Source organism: Pithys albifrons, chromosome 2 (assembly GCF_047495875.1).
Source record: "Pithys albifrons albifrons isolate INPA30051 chromosome 2, PitAlb_v1, whole genome shotgun sequence".
In the NCBI taxonomy this organism is placed as follows: domain Eukaryota; kingdom Metazoa; phylum Chordata; class Aves; order Passeriformes; family Thamnophilidae; genus Pithys; species Pithys albifrons.
The window spans coordinates 30,557,012-30,578,564 of NC_092459.1; the positions used below are offsets into that span (position 1 = coordinate 30,557,012).

At 35.5% G+C, this 21,553-nt stretch overlaps 2 protein-coding genes across 6 annotated transcripts in view; one reads left to right on the top strand and one right to left on the bottom strand.

The window, feature by feature from the left end:
* MYO6 (myosin VI) overlaps positions 1-16,037 on the top strand; it is a 113,091-nt gene extending 97,054 nt beyond the window's left edge. The window contains exons 29-35 of one of the 4 annotated variants that reach the window (XM_071548637.1): positions 477-506; positions 969-1,007; positions 4,170-4,273; positions 5,513-5,644; positions 7,639-7,665; positions 9,828-10,046; positions 12,605-16,037. In XM_071548637.1, coding sequence (XP_071404738.1) covers positions 477-506; positions 969-1,007; positions 4,170-4,273; positions 5,513-5,644; positions 7,639-7,665; positions 9,828-10,046; positions 12,605-12,804 — 751 coding nt within the window. In that variant the 3' untranslated portion in view covers positions 12,805-16,037. The remainder of the gene's footprint in view (positions 1-476; positions 507-968; positions 1,008-4,169; positions 4,274-5,512; positions 5,645-7,638; positions 7,666-9,827; positions 10,047-12,604) is intronic. The other 3 variants (XM_071548638.1, XM_071548640.1, XM_071548641.1) reach the window with 3 other exon arrangements.
* A 718-nt stretch (positions 16,038-16,755) lies between these two features.
* Positions 16,756-21,553, bottom strand: part of IMPG1 (interphotoreceptor matrix proteoglycan 1) — a 59,333-nt gene continuing 54,535 nt past the window's right edge. For both annotated transcript variants that reach the window (XM_071548643.1, XM_071548642.1), the window contains 2 exons: positions 20,614-20,697; positions 16,756-18,431 (listed from right to left, as the gene is read on the bottom strand). In XM_071548643.1, coding sequence (XP_071404744.1) covers positions 20,658-20,697 — 40 coding nt within the window. In that variant the 3' untranslated portion in view covers positions 16,756-18,431; positions 20,614-20,657. The remainder of the gene's footprint in view (positions 18,432-20,613; positions 20,698-21,553) is intronic.

The following is a 21,553-nucleotide window of genomic DNA, read 5'->3' on the forward strand; positions in this document are numbered from 1 at the left end:
AGAAACTGTTGCAAGTTATATCTGTTCTGTGTGGGGCATTGGAACAATCCACAAAAGTTTTAATTCGTAGCATATTTAGTGCTACGTGTGTGTATCTGTGGGTTTCCAATACGACAGTGAGACTTGGAGTCTTTTCACAGCGTGCATGAAGAAGCATCTGTCCTTTTCCCAGAGAAGCTACATGAGGATTGCTCTTATTTATTGTGATCTGCTTATCCAAGAAAGAAATGTGTTGGTAGCATATCTCAATGTCTCTGATTTTGAAAGTTTTCACCTGTGCATTTTTCTTGATTATAAGCTAACTCATCTTTGAATGGGAAAGGTGGGAAAAATCCTGTTTCTCATTTAAATAAAATCATTAGCTATTAGATAAGATGTGAGAGAGCAGGAAATAGTATGACCAACCTTTTGCAACTGCAGATTAATAGAAAGTTAACTGAGAAGGGGTCTATCTAACATGTATCTTCTATTTGCAGAGCCAATGAAAGAAAGCCACAAATGACTGCGTATGGCATTTTTTTTTCATTTGCATGCTCTAATAGAAAAAACTCCACTAATTAATTAAAAATAAAATTATATTGTCCTCTTATACCCCATAATAATCTTTATTGACATGCATCGGTAACTTCTAAATCATATTACCTTACATTCACTACATGTGCTTAATAAACACTTTAATAATCTATTATACCTAATAATAGCTATTTAAAGATGAAATATAATTAAGGTTTTCACCTTCCATCCACTTTTCACTGTCCTTTGTGATTTATTGCTCTTTAAGAATCAGGACTCTGTGTGTGTGTGTGTACATATATATACACACATGAATGGAAATAATATAAGTAAAGTAGCCATTTCCTGTGCACTTCCTTTAACTTCAATTTGATTGACAAGAGACTTTCACAGTGAAAAAGGCTGTTTTTATATCAATATGTTTGGTTTATGCTCATTTATCAATTTTCTTATAGGGAACAAATGGCCACAGAAATGTCAGAAATATTGTCTAGGTAGGTGAGAAGACAATGCCAAATGAATCAATCATTTTGTAAAAGTAAATCACACATGGGTGGAATTATGAAATTAAAAATAACAAAATCTCGGTTGTTTTTCAAGTGATAAGCAGACAAATAAATTATGTCTTTAAGATAAATTTACATTGACACCACCTTCTTTCAGCAATTATTTTTCTGCAATTTTTATTGATATTAAAAAAAATAGTTCACACACCCTGATATTTTGTGTAACTTTCTTTGTTTCTTCAGCTTTCTTATCTTTTCACCTTTGTGATAATAGAACACTAGACTCTGCCTCTTTCAAAGGCATATTTCTACAGATTCACCACAGTTCATGAAGTTAAGGTCAATGCAATTGTCGGTGTTTTTAATAAGAAAATACTCTAAATATAATTAATTTCAAATAAAAGCAGTTTTGAAAATTATCATGTTAAGAGTATATTAAAACTCATCTTAAGGCATCTAAAAAAAATCCCCTTCTGAGATTTCTCGAATGGTGATGGAAGATTTTGTGCACAGTGCAGAAGGAAAGGAGAACACAGGTTGAGGTCTGAATACAATTCTGCTGGAACAGTCTCAGCACTGGCTGGTGTTAGAATACAAATTCTCCATTCAAAGAAATTGTTATAATGTCCTCCATAGCAGTGAGTAATTAAAAAGTGATTTGTGCAAATTTAGGATGGAAATTACCTTTGACATTCATTTTCTGAAGCTTACAGAAGAAGCAAAATTGTTCAGAGTGTTTAAAAGTTAATCAGTTGTTGAACAAGCTACTGAGCTGTGTTTATATAGTCCAAACATGATCCATCTCACATGATTGATGGGTTTTCTGGTTGTAGCATGGATAATTGGAAATGCAGCAGTTAACTAAATTTGTTTCTTGCAGTGGTATTGTAAGAGTAGGCATAAACCACCTTGTGTGTAATTAAGTTAGCATGCAAATTGAAGTGGCCAACTTGTATTGCATATATTGACATACTTCCAATGACAATGGCCAATTTTTAATGTACAAAAAACTGACAAAACTAGGAGGATCCGTGTTTTGATTGAATTAAAAATGCAATACTTACTGCATGCTTGTTTAACTCAATTTTTCTCACTCTTCATACACTGGAAACTTTTGACTTGTGACTGATTTTTTAAATTTTTTTAAAATCTGAAAATACTGTTAATGATGCATAACAGACTGAGCAGTGAAGACTGATTATGAAGTGTGATGCTTCTCTTACTGCCAGACTGTTATGCTTAAAGTCATGTAGAAAACAAAAGCGTGATCTGCAGAGTGCAGAGTAGTACTGTAATAGAAAGACTAAGCCAATTCAATTGGATTAGCATTCTTAAAGATTACTCCTTTAACCAGAGATTGTACAGCCTAGTTCTGGTGCTCTAAATTATGTAGCAAACTCTTAGAGTCTTGAGTAGTGTTGCTAAATAAGGAAAATCCTTAGGATTTGTCAAAATAGGTTCAAGAACTTTAGACACCAGGCAGCGGAAAATATTTAGCCAACAACCCTTTAATGTCCTACAGGTTTGCCAACAGTAAAAAACATATTTAAATATATAGTTTGAAGGAGCTGATCTGGTCAATTATTTGTTTTACACTTATGTGTAATGCTAAGTCAGAGCTCATTTTTTATGTTAGACTTCTCACATACTATAACTGGAAGCTGTGTGTTGACTCAGATTAGTAGTATGAGTAGGCATTATTAAGCTGATACTGCAGTAAAACTGTAGTTCCAATTGTACTGAAGAGGTGGTGAAGTTGTGAAGAACATTTAGTGTAACATTGTTTTATTCTGTGAAACTTAAATTACATTTGTTATCTCTGATTTCAAACCTGCTGTATCTGCATATAGAATTTTTTCACATTGTAATAGGTATTTATAACCTGTTAAGTAAAAAGAGAAAATAAGCAAGCTCCAGAGCACCATATGAGACCTTCATGGAAAAATAACATTCACTGATTTATACCTGTTCTGACATAATGTACCAGTCCCACAAAGATATTCATGTATTTTTAATGTGACATATTGCATCAAGAATTCTGGTACCCTGTTAAAGATTTGAACAAGTCCTCTCAGATCCCAAAAGATGATTCAATTTCCTTTATGTTTTTAGACAGGAACTGTAGTGGAGCTTGGTAAAATCGTGTGTTTGTTCTTCAATTCCTTAGTGTTTAAGTGTGGTGATTATCACTGAGTGTTGGAGTGTTTTGAACTTACTTTATATTCAAATAATCCATGGGAAATTTGCCACTGCTAAGGAAGGATTCTTCTACTTCTTATCCATACCATGTTTATGCAAAAAAATTAAATTCAGGTTTATCTTTACACGTAATGTTTTTTTGTATATGGAAGCCTTGTATATGCTTTTAAAAATGGTGGAGATTTTAGTAATAATTTCTCACTTGTATTTGCTGTTGACTTTCTTGCCTGTTACCTATGTGATGAATACCTTTTGTCTTTGAAAATAACAGGGTTTGGATGACTCTGTTTATACTGGTCAGGATTTCCTCTTTTTTTACCTTGGTATTTCTGGATGATTTATATCCTTCCCAAATATATATTACTGTTCTCAGACATCCATTATACAATTAATATATAATTAATTTGATTTTGTCTCTCAAATTAGGTTTTTGTTAAAGACATGGAATATTTTGTCAAGTTTTGGAACAAGGATTTTGTCCTAATCCAATTTTAAAGAGCAGAGGAATTGCCTTTTCTTCCTTCTCCTTGTTCTATTTCAGAAATATTTTTCTTTGTCTGTTTTTTGAATGGAACTAGAAATGTTTATGACCATTCTTTTTTGTCTGTTTTCTGAATCTTGGCTAGCACGAAGTAAAATGCACATCAGCATGGGATGAGATATACATAGAATATGTACCTTTTCACACATAAGCGCTATTAATTGCAATTCCCTTTAATCTCTAGGAGGCCAATCAAATGACTGTGGTTTTGGAAATATGTTTTCATTTTCTCTTAATTTGAGCATCTTGTAAACAGTATGGTGTTTTGCCTTTGAATTTAGTCCCTCTGCTACTGATTTTCCTGGTAATAAGAGTGATGCAGTGTTGATTGTGAGATCTCGTCCTTCTCTTATAACAATTCCCATTTAATACTTGAAAAAAATGCATATATATTTTTTAAATACTCATAGGGGTCCTGCTGTGCAAGCCACAAAAGCTGCTGCTGGTACTAAGAAGCACGATCTCAGTAAGTGGAAATATGCAGAGCTTCGTGATACAATCAATACATCCTGTGGTAAGTGGTTTTTTTTCTGATTTGAGAATGAAGTCAAGTTGCATTTGTATGAAAAGTGTTACTTTCTTCCTACAAGAAAGCTAAAAACTTTATTCAGGTTTGAATTAATAACTAATTTTAAAAAGTTTTATTACCCCCAAAACAACAGTAAATGAAGCTATTTCCATATTAAGGAAACAATTTCCTTTGTTGCCTCTTTTAGTGATTATATATTTATGAAGTTAAGCTGCTTGGGCCATAAAATATGTATTATAATTTTTAATTAAGTTTTCTCAGTTTTATGTGTTTCCACAATGGGAATAATAGTTACTGTGCTTTACTTGGAATTTAGTGTTCTAAGAAATTTTTTGCTATCACTTCTTGCTGTCACCAGATCACAAAGAAAGCAAACATGTCATGTAAAGCACAGAAATATTTTATGTCTTGGATGTCTTCCAAGTGTGTAACTTCTTGTGGGAAGCTCCCAGTTGGGTCGTTAATTACTTTCTCCTGGTCTGAAGATAGAAACAGATAAGAATTACTCCTTTATTAGATATTTCTGTTTCTTGTTTCTAATTGAAAGCAGTTGGTTAATTTCTGATTTAAGATCTCTCAGTTTCTCTCTAGATAGAAATTGGAAACAAATCCATTCTCTTATATTGTTTTTACATTTACAAGACTGGAGCAATGTTTTCAGCTGAATAGGTGGTGCAGTAATACCTGTGTTAATGTGTGTTCATCCCTAGTGAAGCCAGTTTGGATACTCTTAGATGACTAAGGAAAATGCCTTGCAATCATTCAGTCTCTTAATATAATGAAATTCAGCAAAATTAAAATACACAAGTGAAAAAAAGAACCTAGATATGAGCAGTCCAGTTGCTGATTTTCTTTTTTGCAGTTTCAGAAATAAACATCAACAATGAAATTCTATCTGTTTCTGTACTGTGCTTGTCTTATGGTAATGTCAGTGGGCAATTTAGTGAAGTAAGACTTATTTCTAGCATTTCAGTGCCCCAAATCCCCCAGTACAACAGCTGCTTTGGGGGCCTGCCTTTATGCTAAAGGAAAGGATACATAGAACTCTTTACCATAAAATACAGGCCCTGGGCTGGAGAGAATGGCAGTTTAATATATTACATTGTAGCATATTACTGCTACAACTTGATCTCAAATTATACAGCTATCAATATGAAAAAGCATTTAATAAATATTTTTTCTGATTTTTCTCACTCATCTCTTCCCTCCTCATTTTTGGGACAGATATTGAACTGTTGGCAGCTTGCAGAGAAGAGTTTCACCGAAGGCTAAAGGTGTATCATGCTTGGAAATCCAAGAATAAGAAACGCAATGCAGAAGCAGAACAGCGTGCTCCCAAATCAGTCACAGACTATGGTGAGGAGAGATAAGTTTGTGTTCACATTCAGTTTTGTGACAATATTCAGAGGAAAACACTTGTAGAATGAATTTGGGGTTTGCTAGGTTGAAGGAAATTCTTAGGGGTTTTAAGAGTATTTTTTATGTATTTAAGGCAAATATTTTGAAAAGATTGCAACTGGCAAATACTTTTCAGAAATTACAATAAAGACTTTAACAGACCAGATACCTGTCTTGAATAGCTCTCCCTGAAACCTTTTCTCACATGCGGGTCACATCTGTTAAAACTAGTATTTGATTTAGACATTGTTGCTAAGTGTTTATTGATGTGCTATTTTATTATTTCATAACATATAGCTATATAGATATAAATGGAGATAGTTTTAAAAGGTGCTAATTTTGTCATTTGCATCATGGTAAGCCTTACATACATCAGATTACATTCTCTTTTTAAAAATTCTGTGAGTGCTGGTACTGCAATTTTTGCTTAAGGGATTTTGCCTAGTCACTACTTTCTTATTGGACATTCATTCTGCTGATTTCACAGACAAATGTTTGTTGTCAGAGCAATGCACTAATAAAAATAAGTAACTCCCTTACAAGTTAATCAAAAAGTGTAGGAGTTGCTGTGTTTAATGTTGCCAGACTGAAAATTTGGTACCCAGTTTCAGGAGGGTATTTGCAGAGTGGACTGTGGTCCTGCCACACAGCTGATGAGAGAGGCAGAGGAAAGGGAAGATGGGAAGAAAATGCTCTCCCCACAGTCCCATTAGCCTGAGATTAAAGCATTGTCCTGAGACATGGAGGATAAAGACCTCAGGGAATACAGGTGCTCTACTTTCAGTTCATATATGAAGTCGTGTCCTTCCCCTTGATTCATTTACTGAGTATGCATTGCTTGAGCATTACCTGAGAATTTGAGGTTTTCAGAGAATTTTGGTACCGATATATGGCAGGTGAAATCTGGACGCTTGGAGAAGATATTATCAAGGAATGGGTCTTTGTGACTGCACCCAGTAATGTGGTTTTAAGTGCTTAAGAAAGCTAGTGATTGAAACAGCAGGAAAAGGCATTTGAAGCACTTCTGCAAAGTGGTTAATAGCTTTGAGTTTGAGTTCACAAGTTCTCTGTGGAGCTAAATGGATAAAATGCATATTCATACATAGTATTGCTGAGGGAAGTACCAAAGACCAGAAAATCTTCAGATTTGTGTACATAAAACTTGGAATATTCATGTTCTCATCACATTTATTCACACATTTACAGCATTTTTTTCAGTGTTTCTCATTGTGGTTTTTTACTTTTCTTTAAACACAGCATCATATTTCTGAAGAAAAGAACGTTATGGTTCAGAAGAAATTGATAGCTACCTTTAGAGACTCTTGTTAAATGTCAGAATAATTCTTCCTATTGCAAACAATACTACATGGGCATTTCACATCTGTGTATTATAGTTATCTGAGAAGGTAGTAAGAAGGAATTCTTTCTTAGGTGTTTAAGCTGAAAGTCTTCCGGGTGTCAGTGTATGTGCACTTCAAATGATGCAGTTTCTTCATCTTTTCATTTATGTCATAGAATTGTATAGGTATCCTTTAATTAGATTGATACCTTCAGTATAGAAGCTAAACACTAGTTTATATATTATTATTGTTGGAATAGGCAGATTTGGTATTCCAGAGGTCTGGAAATATTTTGTAGCAGAAATGTCAAAAATGAAAAATACTACGTTAATTAGCTGCCAGATTTGTCACAGCAGTCTGTGCTTAGCATGTATACAGCTGAGTTTTTGTAACTGGCATCACAAATTATAAGTACAATAAATTTCAAGAATAAATCCTGATAAAATAGAAATACAAAGTCGGTAGTAATACTTAGCATCTGTGTTTATTTTGCAACTAGAATTCTCATTCATATATCAGCAGCTTTGGTGAAAAATGTGGAAGTAATGAAACTATAACTTTTATAGGATCAGCACTTTCATGTTTTGTTCAACATGTAATATTTGTTCACAGATTTTGCACCATTTTTGAGCAACTCAAGTAAGTGAGGAGGTGGTTATTTAAGCTAACTTTGAAGAATAGGAAGATTTGAGAGCTCTGTACTAACGTTAATCAATCCAGTGTTTTGCTACACTTATACACTGAATTTAATTGTAAAATAAATCTATTTTACAATTTGGCAGTGTTATTCATCTGATGGTAATTATATGTTATCCTAGTTATTTGCAAATGTACTTCTCTTCATAAAATCCTACCCATTTGAGCAGTACTGGGAAGGGAGAATGAAATAACCTTTTTATGTGGTTATTTTAAAATATAATGTCCTTTTTTTCACACCTGCTATGAAGTACCTTGCTCGTTCTAATTTTTTTTTTTACTATCAACATATAGCTTTTTGTTGTAGCAAAACTCTGGAATCAACATAACTATTTTCCTAGCACACAAACTAACACTGAGGTGATGGTTTCTTCTGAATAAAGAATTACGATTCCATAGCACTGAGAAGTAGAGGCGGTATTGGCTGCTTAGTGTTCCTGTCCTCTAGATTTGCTCTTGGATTTAGATAATGCATAGGTGTAGAAATGGGCCTTAGCAGTTATTGTTGCAGTGCAAAAAGTATTTGACAATACTAAAGCACTGATCTGCTGAGATAGATGTTCAGACAATTTGTAGAAAATAGAATTAATTTCTTGAAAACTGTGTCTCCCTCTAAGGTACATGTTTAATCAGAGTTGATGTGTAAAAATAAGATTCACCTGTTAAAATCTGGGTTTTTTTTCTTTTCTTGTTCATGCAGACATGGAAATAAAAAAGGCGATATGATATGTATAGCACATGGGTTTTTTAAGGTTGCACTCTTCAGGTTCAGAAAAACTGGGTTTGCTTGAATCTAAGCAGAAGAAATTTCAAAAGAATAGCAGCTGCTAGTCTATATTAGTCTTGTTCATGACAATAAAAATACAATATTTAAACTGGTTTTGTTTTTTCATGTTATTAAGTATTAGCTTAGAAATCATCCTTGCTACTCAACAGACAATGAACAAAAATGGAATTCACTTTTATTTATTCCCTTTATGCTGTAACATGCAACTCTTAGTACCAACTCTCTTTTGTAGAGATGACACAGATACACATTCAGAGGATTTCTTAAACAGGGTATCTATAGCAGTGCTGGTATAAACCACTAAAACAAGATCAGTAACAAACTTTTGCAGGAGGCAGTTATTAAAGGAAGGGATCTTGCTTGTAACAGCATTTGCTATTTAAAACTAATTATGATAGTGTATATATAACATTAAGAAGTTGGATCAATTGATGAATTAACAATAGAGAATATGAGGTTTTATTTGAAAGAAAGTTTCTCTCCAGAAACGGAAATGTTTGGAACTCAGAGAGTCTAAAAATGCATATGGAAAATATTTACCAAAAATATATATGAAGCTTGAAAAAATTTCATATAACTCTTCCTCTTTAGAGATTTAGTTGGTTGATCTTAATGGTCTGAAATAAAGAATTTCTTTAAAATAGAAAGCAGCCAGAAAGTAGTTCTATTGCCAGAGTTTTGCACACAGAAACTTAGGTAGAAAGTTATGTTTGGTGGAAGCTTTGTGATAAGCAGTATTTGTTGTCAACATTTCTATTAACAAATTCATAATTTCTAACAGTATGATAATACACCCTTCTGTGTTGACTGTCAAAAATCTTCAAGTGATGATTTGTTTTTTTGTAACTTAAAATAATTTACACTGTGATCTCGTTTACAAGGAGATTGATAGAACTAAAGCAGTTAAGGATAGATGTTTCTGGTTGGTAAGAAATTTCATGTGGCTAGTTTCACCTTAAATATTGACTTAAAGCAGAATGTGTTATTTTACTTGCTTTGTTTTGTCTAAATATTCCGTTGAGCAACACACAGTTAGAAGTTGATGTGAGCCTTTCCTGACCACTATTGTAGCAGTTGTGATTAACAGAATGCACATTATATGAGGTGGGAGTCCTTTTTAAGTTTGATGAGACTTCAGAGAGAATTTCTCAGATTTTGGGGGGTCTTTGAATTGTTTCCTTGTTTGTTTTGTTGGTGTGGTTTTATTTTTTTTTTTTAGATTTGCTGATTATCGAAGCTAATAATAATATGGCTTTCTTGTTTTTGAATGTTTTGTTTGCTTATTTTTGGTTTGGTTTTTTGATTTCCTGTATGATAGCACAACAGAACCCAACAGCCCAGCTCCCTGGCAGGCAGCAAGAGATTGAGATGAACAGACAGCAGCGTTACTTCCGCATTCCCTTCATCCGCCCCGCGGACCAGTACAAAGACCCCCAGAACAAGAAGAAGGGTTGGTGGTACGCACACTTTGATGGGCCGTGGATTGCTCGACAAATGGAACTTCATCCTGACAAGGCTCCCATTCTCCTTGTAGCGGGTTGGTATTGACAGCAAAATTCAAAACCTAGAAAAGGTTCAGAGTTGAAAAGTTACTTAGTTACTTTAGGAAGAGACACTGAGGATACAAGTTTCCCAAGTTGTTTTGTTTGTTTGTTTTCCAAAAAATCAGCAGTTCTTATATAGGCAGAATTTGAGGATTTGGGACTGCTATTGGTGGTGGCCACACTTCCCAGAATACCATTTGGCCATGTGTTCTACTTACAAGCAGACATCAATTTGGCAAGTCATAGACAGTGGGAATTCAAATGTAAATGGTTTTATTAAGTGTCCTCAGATTAGAATCATAGAATTGATTGGGATTGGAAAAGACCTCGGAGATCATCAAGTCCAACCCCTGGTCCAACTCCAGTCCATTTACGAGATCATGGCACTCTGTGCCACGTCCAGTCTCAGTTTAGAAACCTCCAGGGATGGTGAATCCATCATCTCTCTGGGCAGGTCATTCCAATGCCTGATTACTCTCTCTGCAAATAATTTTTTTCTGATCTCCAACTTAAATTTCCCCTGGCAGAGCTTGAGCCTGTGCCCCCTTGTCCTATTGCTGACTGCCTGGGAGAGGAGACCAACCCCCACTTGGCTAGAACTTCCCTTCAGGTAGTTCTAGACAGTGATGAGGTCACCTCTGAGCCTCCTCTTCTCCAGGCTAAACAACCCCAGCCCCTTCAGCCTCTCCCCATAGGGCTTATGCTCCAGTCCCTTCACCAGCCTTGTTGCTCTTCTCTGTACCTGCTCCAGCACCTCAATATCTTTCCTAAACTGAGGGGTCCAGAACTGAACAAAATACTCAAGGTGTGGCCTCACCAGCGCTGGTCACTTCCCTTGTCTTGCTAGCCACGCTATGTTTGATGTAGGACCAGGATCCCATTGGCGTTCTTGGCCACCTGGGCACACTGTTGGCTCATGTTGAGCTTCCTGTCAATTAGTACTCCAAGGTCCCTTTCTGCCTGGCTGCTCTCCAGCCACTCTGTGCCCAGCCTGTAGCGCTGCAGGGGGTTGTTGTGGCCAAAGTGCAGGACCTGGCACTTGGCCTTATTGAACTTCACCCCTTTGAAATCAGCCCATCTCTCAAGTTTGTCCAGATCCCTCTGCAGAGCCCTCTTGCCTTCCAGCAGTTCACTGAACTAGAGACAGCATGAAGGTAAAACATCACAATTTATCTGGGAAAGTTGTACTCATTATTGTATTGTTTTTTAGTTAGCTTTGGAAAATTACAACCAATTTGTATCGAAACAATCTGTACCAATGTTACACTGTCTTTGCATAGTATGGAGCTAATAGCAAACTGTGCTTTTATCCTATTTATGCTGCCTAATGTGAGATCATAGCTTTTTAATCTTAAACATTTAAAATGAAAACTAAATATTGCAGTGGCTAGTAGAGATTTGTCTGGTAGTGAAATACTTCCAGCTTTTCTGAAGAATAATGAGAGGAGAAGATACTGGAGACGTGCTGTTTATGGTTCTTTGTTTTGACTTCTTGTATTTACCTTAGAGACTAAGGAAAAGTGCATAACCAATTTGTTTCTCTTCAGAGTTATACTTGAGTAGCAACAAAAGTTTTTAACTGCAAATTATGTTTAATAGAATTCCTTACACCGGCTGTTACTATTCATTGTAAAAACCCATAGCTAAAAGTAGCTCTGCTGTCATGAGTACCACATTCAGTGGATGACCTATTAAAAATACACCCATCCTTTTGCTGGGTCTCTTATGTTGGTCACATTTGATAAACACTGCTTGTTTTGCGCTGGCAGATTAACTAGATGGTCAAAAGTCTGGAGTTCTTAGTTGCTTTGCTACATTTAAACAAATAGTAAGAGCAGTTCACTGTGAAATGACCTAAAACTGAAAGTATATGTAAAACATATTTATACAGGCAGTTAAATGCCACCTTGATATCCGATCCTGTCAGATCTCAGAAGTTCAGCAGGGTCAGCCCCGGTTAGTACTTGGATGGGAGACCTCCTGGGAATACTGGGTGCTGTAGTTTCTAGTCCTGAGAACTTCACTGTCACCGTCCAAGCTCGCTTGGCCGTGGCAGATGAATCTTATGAGTTAAACGATGGGGCCAGTTCTGCACACGCTGTGCCTCACCTAAAAAATCCACTGCGCAGGCTGGAAGGGCACACCCACGTGGGTAGAGCCCTTCCCAAATCTGCGTTTGCGAAGCCCAGCCACACATACATGTAAAACAAATGCAGTTGTCATCCTGTAATGGATTTCAGGAGAATATATCAAGACATTGATCTTGTCAGCTTCTTTCCTTTGTTCCTTTTTGCTCAGTTTTTAAGCACAACTTAGACAATTGCAACATCTGATGCTAGTTTATTCTGATACCACTGTAGTGTTCTGTGAGTAACAAAAAACCCAAACCAAACCGAAAAACATTTATCTGAGGACTCTTTTCCCTGTAAACTCTGAAGACTTTTACAAAAACAGAGCTTGAGGGAGGGAAACTATTAACAAAGATCTAATTTTTATTAATGAGACTTTTGAATGATGTAAAAACGTTTTATTTTTCCCTTTACCATTTCAGGTAAGGATGATATGGATATGTGTGAGCTTAATCTCGAAGAGACTGGCTTAACCCGAAAGCGAGGTGCTGAAATTTTGCCGAGGCAGTTTGAAGAAATTTGGGAACGCTGCGGCGGTATCCAGTACCTTCAGAATGCAATTGCAAGCAGACAGGCTCGTCCCACATATGCTACGGCAATGCTGCAGAACCTCTTGAAATAAACGGGCATCTTGCACAGTAGCATTCGAGCTGAGAACCCTTGCCTGTGATACAAAGGGAAGAGTTCCTCTGTGCACCAGGGGACGTAAACATTCTATAATCATGTTAGAGATGTTTAATATAAAGTGAACAGATTTTATTAATCATCTGGTTTGTTAATTTGTACTTTATGATGTTTAATTTGTGTAGTGAACTTTACTAGATATGAGGACCTTGAAGAAACTTCAGTCAGTGTAGTTTGTTGCATTTTGTTTATAGGTTTCATTTTCTTCCACAGTTTCTATTAGAACTCAACACTTTTAAGCAATCTGTCTCCAGTACATGTTACAAAGAACTGCATTGCAACCATCTTTTTATAAAATTCCTGCTTCAGAACACTGAATAGTTGACTTCAAGTGGTCTAGTAAAGAGGATATGCTGTTTCTAATAACTGGAATTGTGAGGCCTTAGCTTTGACTTCCGTTACGGAGAAGTTGGAGTATACTTTTATATAATCTGAGACATTTTATGTCCTGATTTGCAAACTGGTTAGTGTCTGTATTTAGTTATTTTGTGTTTTTTCAAAGTCTGATGGGAAATCCTCCTAAACTTGAGACCCATAAGTTCCTATTTAATTCATTCTTTGTCTTGGTTTAAGAGAAATGGTTTTCTCTGTGTTCTGAGAACAGCATTCATAAATGTCAATATAGTGTAATATTGGAGGTCCTCAAAGAATGCACTGCTCCTTAGAGCTTATGCCATTTCTTAGTTTCTTTTTCTTTTTTTCTTTCAGTACAAATTTGCTTTAGACATCTTTTTCTGACCACATTCCATTAGGAATTCTTGAACAGTTGTTTTTACCACATAGTGTAATTTGAACATATTATGCAAAATTGTCCAAGCCTTGTATCTGGAGGCATATAAGGTTAAGGATAGTATAAGGGAAATATGTTCAGCTTTTTGGTGTCAGTGTAACTTAACTGAATATCAAGGCCTGAGCCTCAGATATCCTGTTTATTTTAATTGTAACAAGCTATACAAGGTCTCCACCTTTTGTTAGACTTTGTAAAACATTGGTCGAATAATAAAATGCATCATCTTAAGACTATGTACTGATGAAATAGCTACAATTTTTAGTATACTGAAATATCATAGTAGAGCTTGGAGACTGAGCTTTATCATAATCTCCTGTGTAAAGTTTCATAGCTTTTAACAGTTCCCTTATCAAGCAGTTTGCTTTGGGACATTTTGTCGATGGGAATCATTAATTTCATACAGTTTTAAGATGCATCTCTTTCACTTACTTCAAGATTGTTTGACTATGATGGCCATTATTTCATCAAATTAAACTTGACTATTTATTATCTCTCCAATAGGAATTCAAAATATAAGTAGTTTGATGTCCAATTATTTACCCTGATTTACCCTGATTATAAAATGAAGTCTTGGTCTTTTAATTGACAAACTTCATTTACACTGTAATTTCCTCTATTCAGTTTGAAACCTCTTGGAAACATTAGTTTTTAAATGCGTAAATATACTTAATAATATTCAAGAGGTACAGTTCTGTAGCACGGAGAAAACTCCTGATGCTGACCTTAGATTGTGGTAGCATGCCACAGTCTGCTTGTTGTTGTAAGTACACTCCTTACTGTAAAACTTGTGGAGATATTCAAGCAGTAGTTAACTCTGTACAAATGCACTGCACCAGGGATTCTCAGCTTCTGCTGTGTACCCACTCAACTTCTTGGTCATATGATTGCAGACGAGGAAATGTTTTCATTTTACCCAAATTTTTCACTAAAATTGTAATTTGTCTGGAAGATGAAAGGAGCACTGCATCAGGCTGCTGGCTAGCAAGTTCTGTGCAAACCTGCACAGTGTTGAATGGATTTAAAGGTGCAGCGTAGGAGATTGCATTGGAATCAAAGTTGCACGTCTTCCAGTCTCTAGAAATTTAGCACTGCAGGAAGCTGTGCTGTCGCTCATGCAATCCAAGAAGGAAAATCACTGAACTGATCCGTGTTTATTACTGTCTGGATTTAGCTGCTTGACTTAACACATTCCATCTCAAGGTGTGGGTGTATATCTCTCTCTCTCTCTCTCTCTCTATATATATATATATATACACCCCATGGATCTTATGAGCCTGAACATAGTAAGCAAAAAACCTCATTACTAAGTGAGTGTTGTATGTTTATACACATACATAGGCTTAAATATTTTAGTAAGTGTGTGTAAAGGTGCCTGTGGGGAAACTTTAAAGAAATAAAATTAACTGAATTTTCCCCATCTCTTAATTTGATTATGCCAGGATTACCTTGACTGGCATAAGAAAGAAAATTTGTTCTTCAGAATGGGTTGTAGGGGAATTTTTGTTAACTAAATGACTAACAAATATGAGCAATCAGGAAAATAAAATGGACTTCGAAATAGTGGAAGAGGGTCTGGTGGCTGGATGTTCACAAATGAGATGTTCCCACCTCTCTGCAGTGCTCCAGAAGTATGACTGAGGCAAGCAAGAGATAGATTCCAGAAATCAGGATATTCTAGTTTCTGCAGTAGCAGGCTGCTTCATTTTGTTTACTTTTCTCTTTATTCTCTGCAGCAAAAGCAGCATCTGCTCTTAGTTCTATTGACCTTTTTGTGCAACAAAATTAATTTTCAGTTATTTTCTGAGTATTTTTTTTTTACATGTCAGGCAATGTTCATCTCCTTTCCACTTATTTCCATGGTCCCATCTACTGTGTTAGATAATTATACAGTTGGTTGATTTGGTGAAGAAATAAAAATGGAGGGAGAAGGGGGCTGTTCTGTCTAGCTGTATTATGACCTAATGCCCTTCTGATCTACGGTTATAGAGAAAAATTCAATTTGGTTTTTAAAGCACATTGGCTTGGTTCTCTCTGTGTTTGATTTAAAAAAAAATAAAAACATTCTTCCTGCCTGTCAGTGAACTTGTGCATTGTAGTTGATACCTGCCTGAAACTGTCCACAAAACAAAGGAGAGAAAGAGAATCACCACACTAGGCTACATTCCTGACTAGGTGACCCAGGAATATACATTTTTTTGAGAATGCTACTTCAAAGATCATAAGGTTGTTAAATACTTGTATTTCATCCACTGAAAAGATTGTTTTTCTTTACCTAGTTTAATCCTTTGAGTTGTTCTCAAAAACCTTTATTTAAAGTATTAAATGGCCTCCTAATACTGTACTGAAAATTAAAAATAAACACATTCCATGTTGAAATCTCACTTGTATCTTCTTACCATTTTATCTTTGAAGATTTAAACCATAATAAGTAAGGGTAAATTAAGTTATAAGAAGGATAAAGGGATTACTGTGCTGGAACTGCCTTCTGTATCTGATGTTTTTGCCGCTTACTTTTTAAAGCTTTACTCTAATAAATGTTTTGTTGTTACTTTCTAAGGTAAGTGTTTCTCCGAAATAACAATTTAATATTAAACAGTCTGATTTTGTTACTTCTAAGTATCATCCCTAATTTTTTGGTATTTATGGAAACAAGTATCTTTTTACTTTTATTACTATTTTTTAAACAATTTAACATTTATTGCTGTCACTTCAAACATAGCTATCATTTGCTATGCTTTTTTGAATCTTTCTCATTTTTCATGTCAGTGACTAGTGAAACTAATTCTGCTTCTTTGAGTTCATATGCTTTGGGGGAAGCTTTATGTCTGGGATGGAGATGTTCTGTGCTTTTTGTTTGTTTGTTTGTTTTCCCCTTAAAAACAGTCTTAAGAAACTTTCTTATAAGGGCCAAATCAGAATGGTAGTTTTTTAATGTAAATAGATTCAAGTATTTTGGATTTTTTTAATCTAGAAAATGTAATTTCATTTCACTTTCCTTAGGGTTTTTATCTCCAGCTGTGACTTTACATCAGTTTTAAGGTAATGTGATGTGTTTTAGTTTGAGATTAAGTACTGGTTCAATTACCAGTGAAATTTTCAAGTAAATAGTTTTATTATGTTTTATTGAAATACAAAAGGCTTACGTCCAGCAAATATATTTGGTAATTAATGATTGAGAGTGATAAATACAATCATGAATAATCATTATTAAAATACACATTTTAAAATTACTTACTTTTTAATCTGGCTAGTGATAACTAGTATGACTTGAATTATACGAAACACATACAAAAATACATTTGTAATGGAAAAAAAATGGAATGCTATCAGCATTCTTAATGCATTCTTAGCTTACATAAGCAGTATTGAAAAGCTAACATTTGTTGGCAAGGATGACTTCCAGTGCCTGCAAGAAGTATTTTTAAAGTAGTTTTATTCTTAAGTGTTACTGTGTAAAACCACATATTAGGTTTCTTCTTTTTTTTTTTCCTACTTAAAGTAAAAATACTATTTCAGCTGTAGAAACTCAACCTTGTATTCTTGGTGCATTGCCTTCATTCCTACACTGTCACCAGTCTCGGTGTTTTTGCAGGCAAATCCGTGCAGTGAGTTGTTTGGAATTCGTAAACAGTTCTTTTGAGCATCCATAACAAGGTAAACTAAAGTTCAGTCTTTGCTGTGGTAACTGCGTGGTGCAAAGTGAGAAGAGTGGTCGCTGAAATCAGCTGCTGTCCTGAATACACGAAAGCTTCACATCTGAATGAGGAGCTGTCATCCAGTATAGTCATGAACTTTGCAGAAGCTCAGTTTGAGCTGTAAGTAGGACTTCTGGTGTGCACCAAGCAGCAAACAGTACCTGAATATTGTACAACACTGGTGCAGGAGATAAATACAGACATACTCAAGAAAAAGATGCTCAAGGTAAAATAATGCTCATACTTGAATCGGGATTCATAGTGCATAAATTAATAAGCCTACAAAATACTTAATGGCTGCCCATTGTCTGCTTAGATTTCTTGTACAACAACTAATAGTAACCTATCAAAATTACTTATGTGCATACTGAGTTTAAAGTGTACATACTTATGTGCAAATCTAGTCTACTTGCTTCCAGGAGGGTGCTTGTGAACATAAATATCTTGTTCTGAAAAGATGAAAATCTTATGTATTGTGTCTAAGCAAAAAGTATGCAGTCTTAGGATAAACTGATAGTGTCAATTAAGGAGTTAATTGTACATGTATATATGTATAAGCAATGTTCATAGAAACCCTTAAAAAATTAATTCTGACTTGTGTGTGATACTGCAAATGTGAGTGTTGTAGGGAGAGAATGAAGATGTTCCCAAGTGCTTCTAATGTGTCCTTTGGTCAATGACAGCTCTTATTTCTGTTTGCCACTTACAATAATATGTGTAAGAAAGGTTAATAAAAGGGTATAGAAAATGGCTGAAGTTCCATTGACAAATAGTGAAAAATGTCACATCTCAGCAAAATCTGTTTCTAGCACTCGGCTCTTAAATAAAACAGTTAAGACCTATAAGCACTGGATGCTTAATGCATGCATCTTAACAGTGGTGACTTCCCACCAGGCAAATTTTAGTCATAGTCAAATAGGTGCTCAACTTGATCATGTTGCTTTCCTTCAGTAAAACAATTTTAATGTGTACCGCTTTTAGAGCCGAAACATTATATCTTAGGAATCCTTGAATTTTTTTCATGTGCATGATCATCCTGAAGTCCCGTCTTAAATAATTCAGATCTTCCTTTTTGAATACCTGTAACAGAAAGTCTTGTAAGACATTTGAAAAGCATTGTTGAATTTGAAAATGTACTATTTATCTAGTGCTAATAGGGAGGGTCACACTAAAACCTGTTGAGATAATCTCTACGTCATGGTAAGGAGAATTGAGCCTGGGGAAGAGAAGGGTCCAGGGAGACCTTCTACTGGCCTCCCAGTACCTGAAGGGGGCCTACAAGAAAGATGGAGAGAGACTTTTCACAAGGGCATGTAGTGACAAGGGAGGAAAGGCTTCAAACTGAAAGAGAGTAGGTTTAGATTGGATGTAAAGAGGACATTCTTTACTGTGAGGGTGGTGAGGCACTGGAAAAGGTTGTCCAGAGATGTTGTGCATGCCCAGTCCCTGAAGTGATAAAGGTTGTTGGTTTTTGGACTGTTTACTAATTGGGTGAAAACCTAACCACCTAAACACCCCCTCTGATATCTAAGTTTTGCAGTAATTTTCCATGTGATTCTATAAGTAAACTGGAGACATTTTTCATGTTTAGGAAGGAATTGAAGTTTATTTTAGCTTCTACTGGAACTTTACGCCTATTTTCAAATATGCCTTCTTTATAAATACAGAGCTGTACTTATTGTACATAATATGTCCTGAAAAGCTGTCACTGCTTTCATTGCATATTGCAAAACAGAATTTAAATCCTGTAATTCTCATTTTGGCCTCCGAGCTCTAGAGAACCACCTCCTCCTCAAAATTTAACTCAAGTGCCATATTTTGCATTAGAAAGAAATTCTAACCCCAAATGACTTTTTTTAGATTGTGATATCAAAGTGGTCCTCTTAATTTCAGCTCTTGAAAGCTGTTCTTTATACATTCTTTTCCTCCATCTGACTTTTTTCAAATCACTAAAAATGTGCTGAAGGGTGATGTAAACATTCACTGTGAATGTAAATAACTGAAAAATAGCAAACTAATTTTTTTGAGCCCACTTCAATTTTCTGGTTACTCAACTTCTCAATTAACTTATTTGACTAGATCTTGAGAGAAGCTTTATGTACTTTGGGCAATTCACATAGTTTAGATGACACAGGCCTGGTTTTCTTTCACAGATGTGCCATTTTATTACTTTAATAAAATATTTAATGCTTTTCTGTGTACTAATTTTAAGTAGTTAAGCTAGTATAAAAGTTGATTTGTCCCAATTACCCACAGGCATATTTCTTTTAAGATGGGTGTAAAATACTAATTGCAAACATCTGTGCTTGTGTTTATCCACAGTGAAACCAGTTCATTCTTGAGCTTTTCTGAAGTGCTGCTTCCTGCTGCTTTGTCCACCTCTGTCTCTGCATTCCAGTCCCCCCCTGCCCCCGACTTTTCATCTCAGTCTGTAACTGTGACCTGGAGTACTTGAAGAGACCCAGCCTGGGTATGATGAAGATCAGTGAAAACAAATCTGTCTGGTGTCCTTGCTCGTTCCTGTATTTACATACCGATAGGCATGTAATGAGCCAAAGATTCATGTAGTTGGTATCCCGTCTCCCATAATGTTCAGCTAATGCCAGGGCAGTCCTGTACTGGTATTGCCCACAATAACAATGGATACCAACAGCTATAGCAAAACCTTTTGCTTCCTACCTGGACTCTGATTCAGAAAAACAAAAATGGTGAAGCAAAAGCTTTTTGTCTACCTTCCAAGAGGTCATACTCAGATACATCAGAAGTAAGAAACAGACTGGCAGCTTTTCTCATTTCTGCCTACTTTCCAATCTCTGCCGCTCCTCTGGCCCAAAGATACAAGAGGTTTCAAGTTGTAAAACTTGATAAAATAATTGAGATGTGAGTAATATTTTGCTTAAATTAGAATTCCTATTTGTTTAAACTCTATGTAGCTTAACCAGGCAATTTTTAAATGATTGTTAATTTTTTAATTTGATTTAAATTTTTAAACTGCTGTTTGAACCTTTTAAACCTCCACTTTGGTTTGCATTTTGTGTTACTTTGTCATTTTAGGTATTCCTTCTTCCTTCACATGTTACAGGGATTGCCACATTAGCACATGGTAATACAGAATAGAACTGTTGCATAAAAACACTTAAGTAGAAATTGTTGTCATATCAAGCATCCAGAAAATCTGAATTTTTCTTTGTGTGGAATTACTACAAAGAAGCTTCCTGGTAATACTGACAAACAGGAAACAAATTTTTAAAGTTCCACAAACCTTGGTTTTGTCTGGCTGATGCTGGAAATGAAGAATTTCAGAGACTAACTTGTCAGTCTTGGCTTTGTAAACTGGTCAGGTGACCTACAAGAGTGAAAAAAAATTCTCAAACCACTAATTATTTCACTAAATCACAGAAAGCACTCAGAGAGGATGGACTGCTGGAGTCATGCAAGAGAGCTGTAAGGAAAGCAGTTCTACAGTCCTCTTATGAAACCTACACAGCAGTAAATGTGGAAAGCAATGAATATGTTAGTATTCTGGTAGTTCTGAAATTGCCAAGCAAGAGAATAGATTTGAGTTTGATTTAGTTGTGGAGTTAATACACGAGGGTGGACCTGTTATTTCAGGTGGGCCTGTTTGCTGAGGAGGAAGAAAAGGGTTTTCATGCGTTTTACCTCCAGGCTGAATTGTGTTTTCAAGTTCGTGTAATGCTTCGTGATCAATGATCCCTGGGGAACTGAGACAAGCACTTACACTGCAAGCTGTGTGACAAAAGCTAGATACGGGTTCATCGTGTTCAAAAGCAGGATTAATCCTTACAGCATTTTCTGGATTGCAGCTGCTGAGAGTAGGACTTCTACAATGCAGAACATTTTTGTTTAGTTAAGATTTTAAATTGCAAAAGAAACAAAAGGAATATTTTGAAATTTTAAGAAAAAGATTGTGAGCAGCTTACTGAAAATTAGGGTTTCTTTTGCATTTTCTTCTTAATTTAAAAATTAAAATGATGAAAAGAAATGCAAGGCTTAGTATGCCAGGAATGAGAGGTTTAAAAATGAAGGGTTGTGTGGGTTCTGGAGCGAATTTTGCACAGCGCTGTCCTTGGTAAAGCTGGTGTCTACGTACGGGGCATCTAAAATAAGGAGGAAGAGAAAAAAATGTACAGAAATTCAAGGCACAAAGTACAGAGTATATTAAATGATAAAAAAAGGAATAT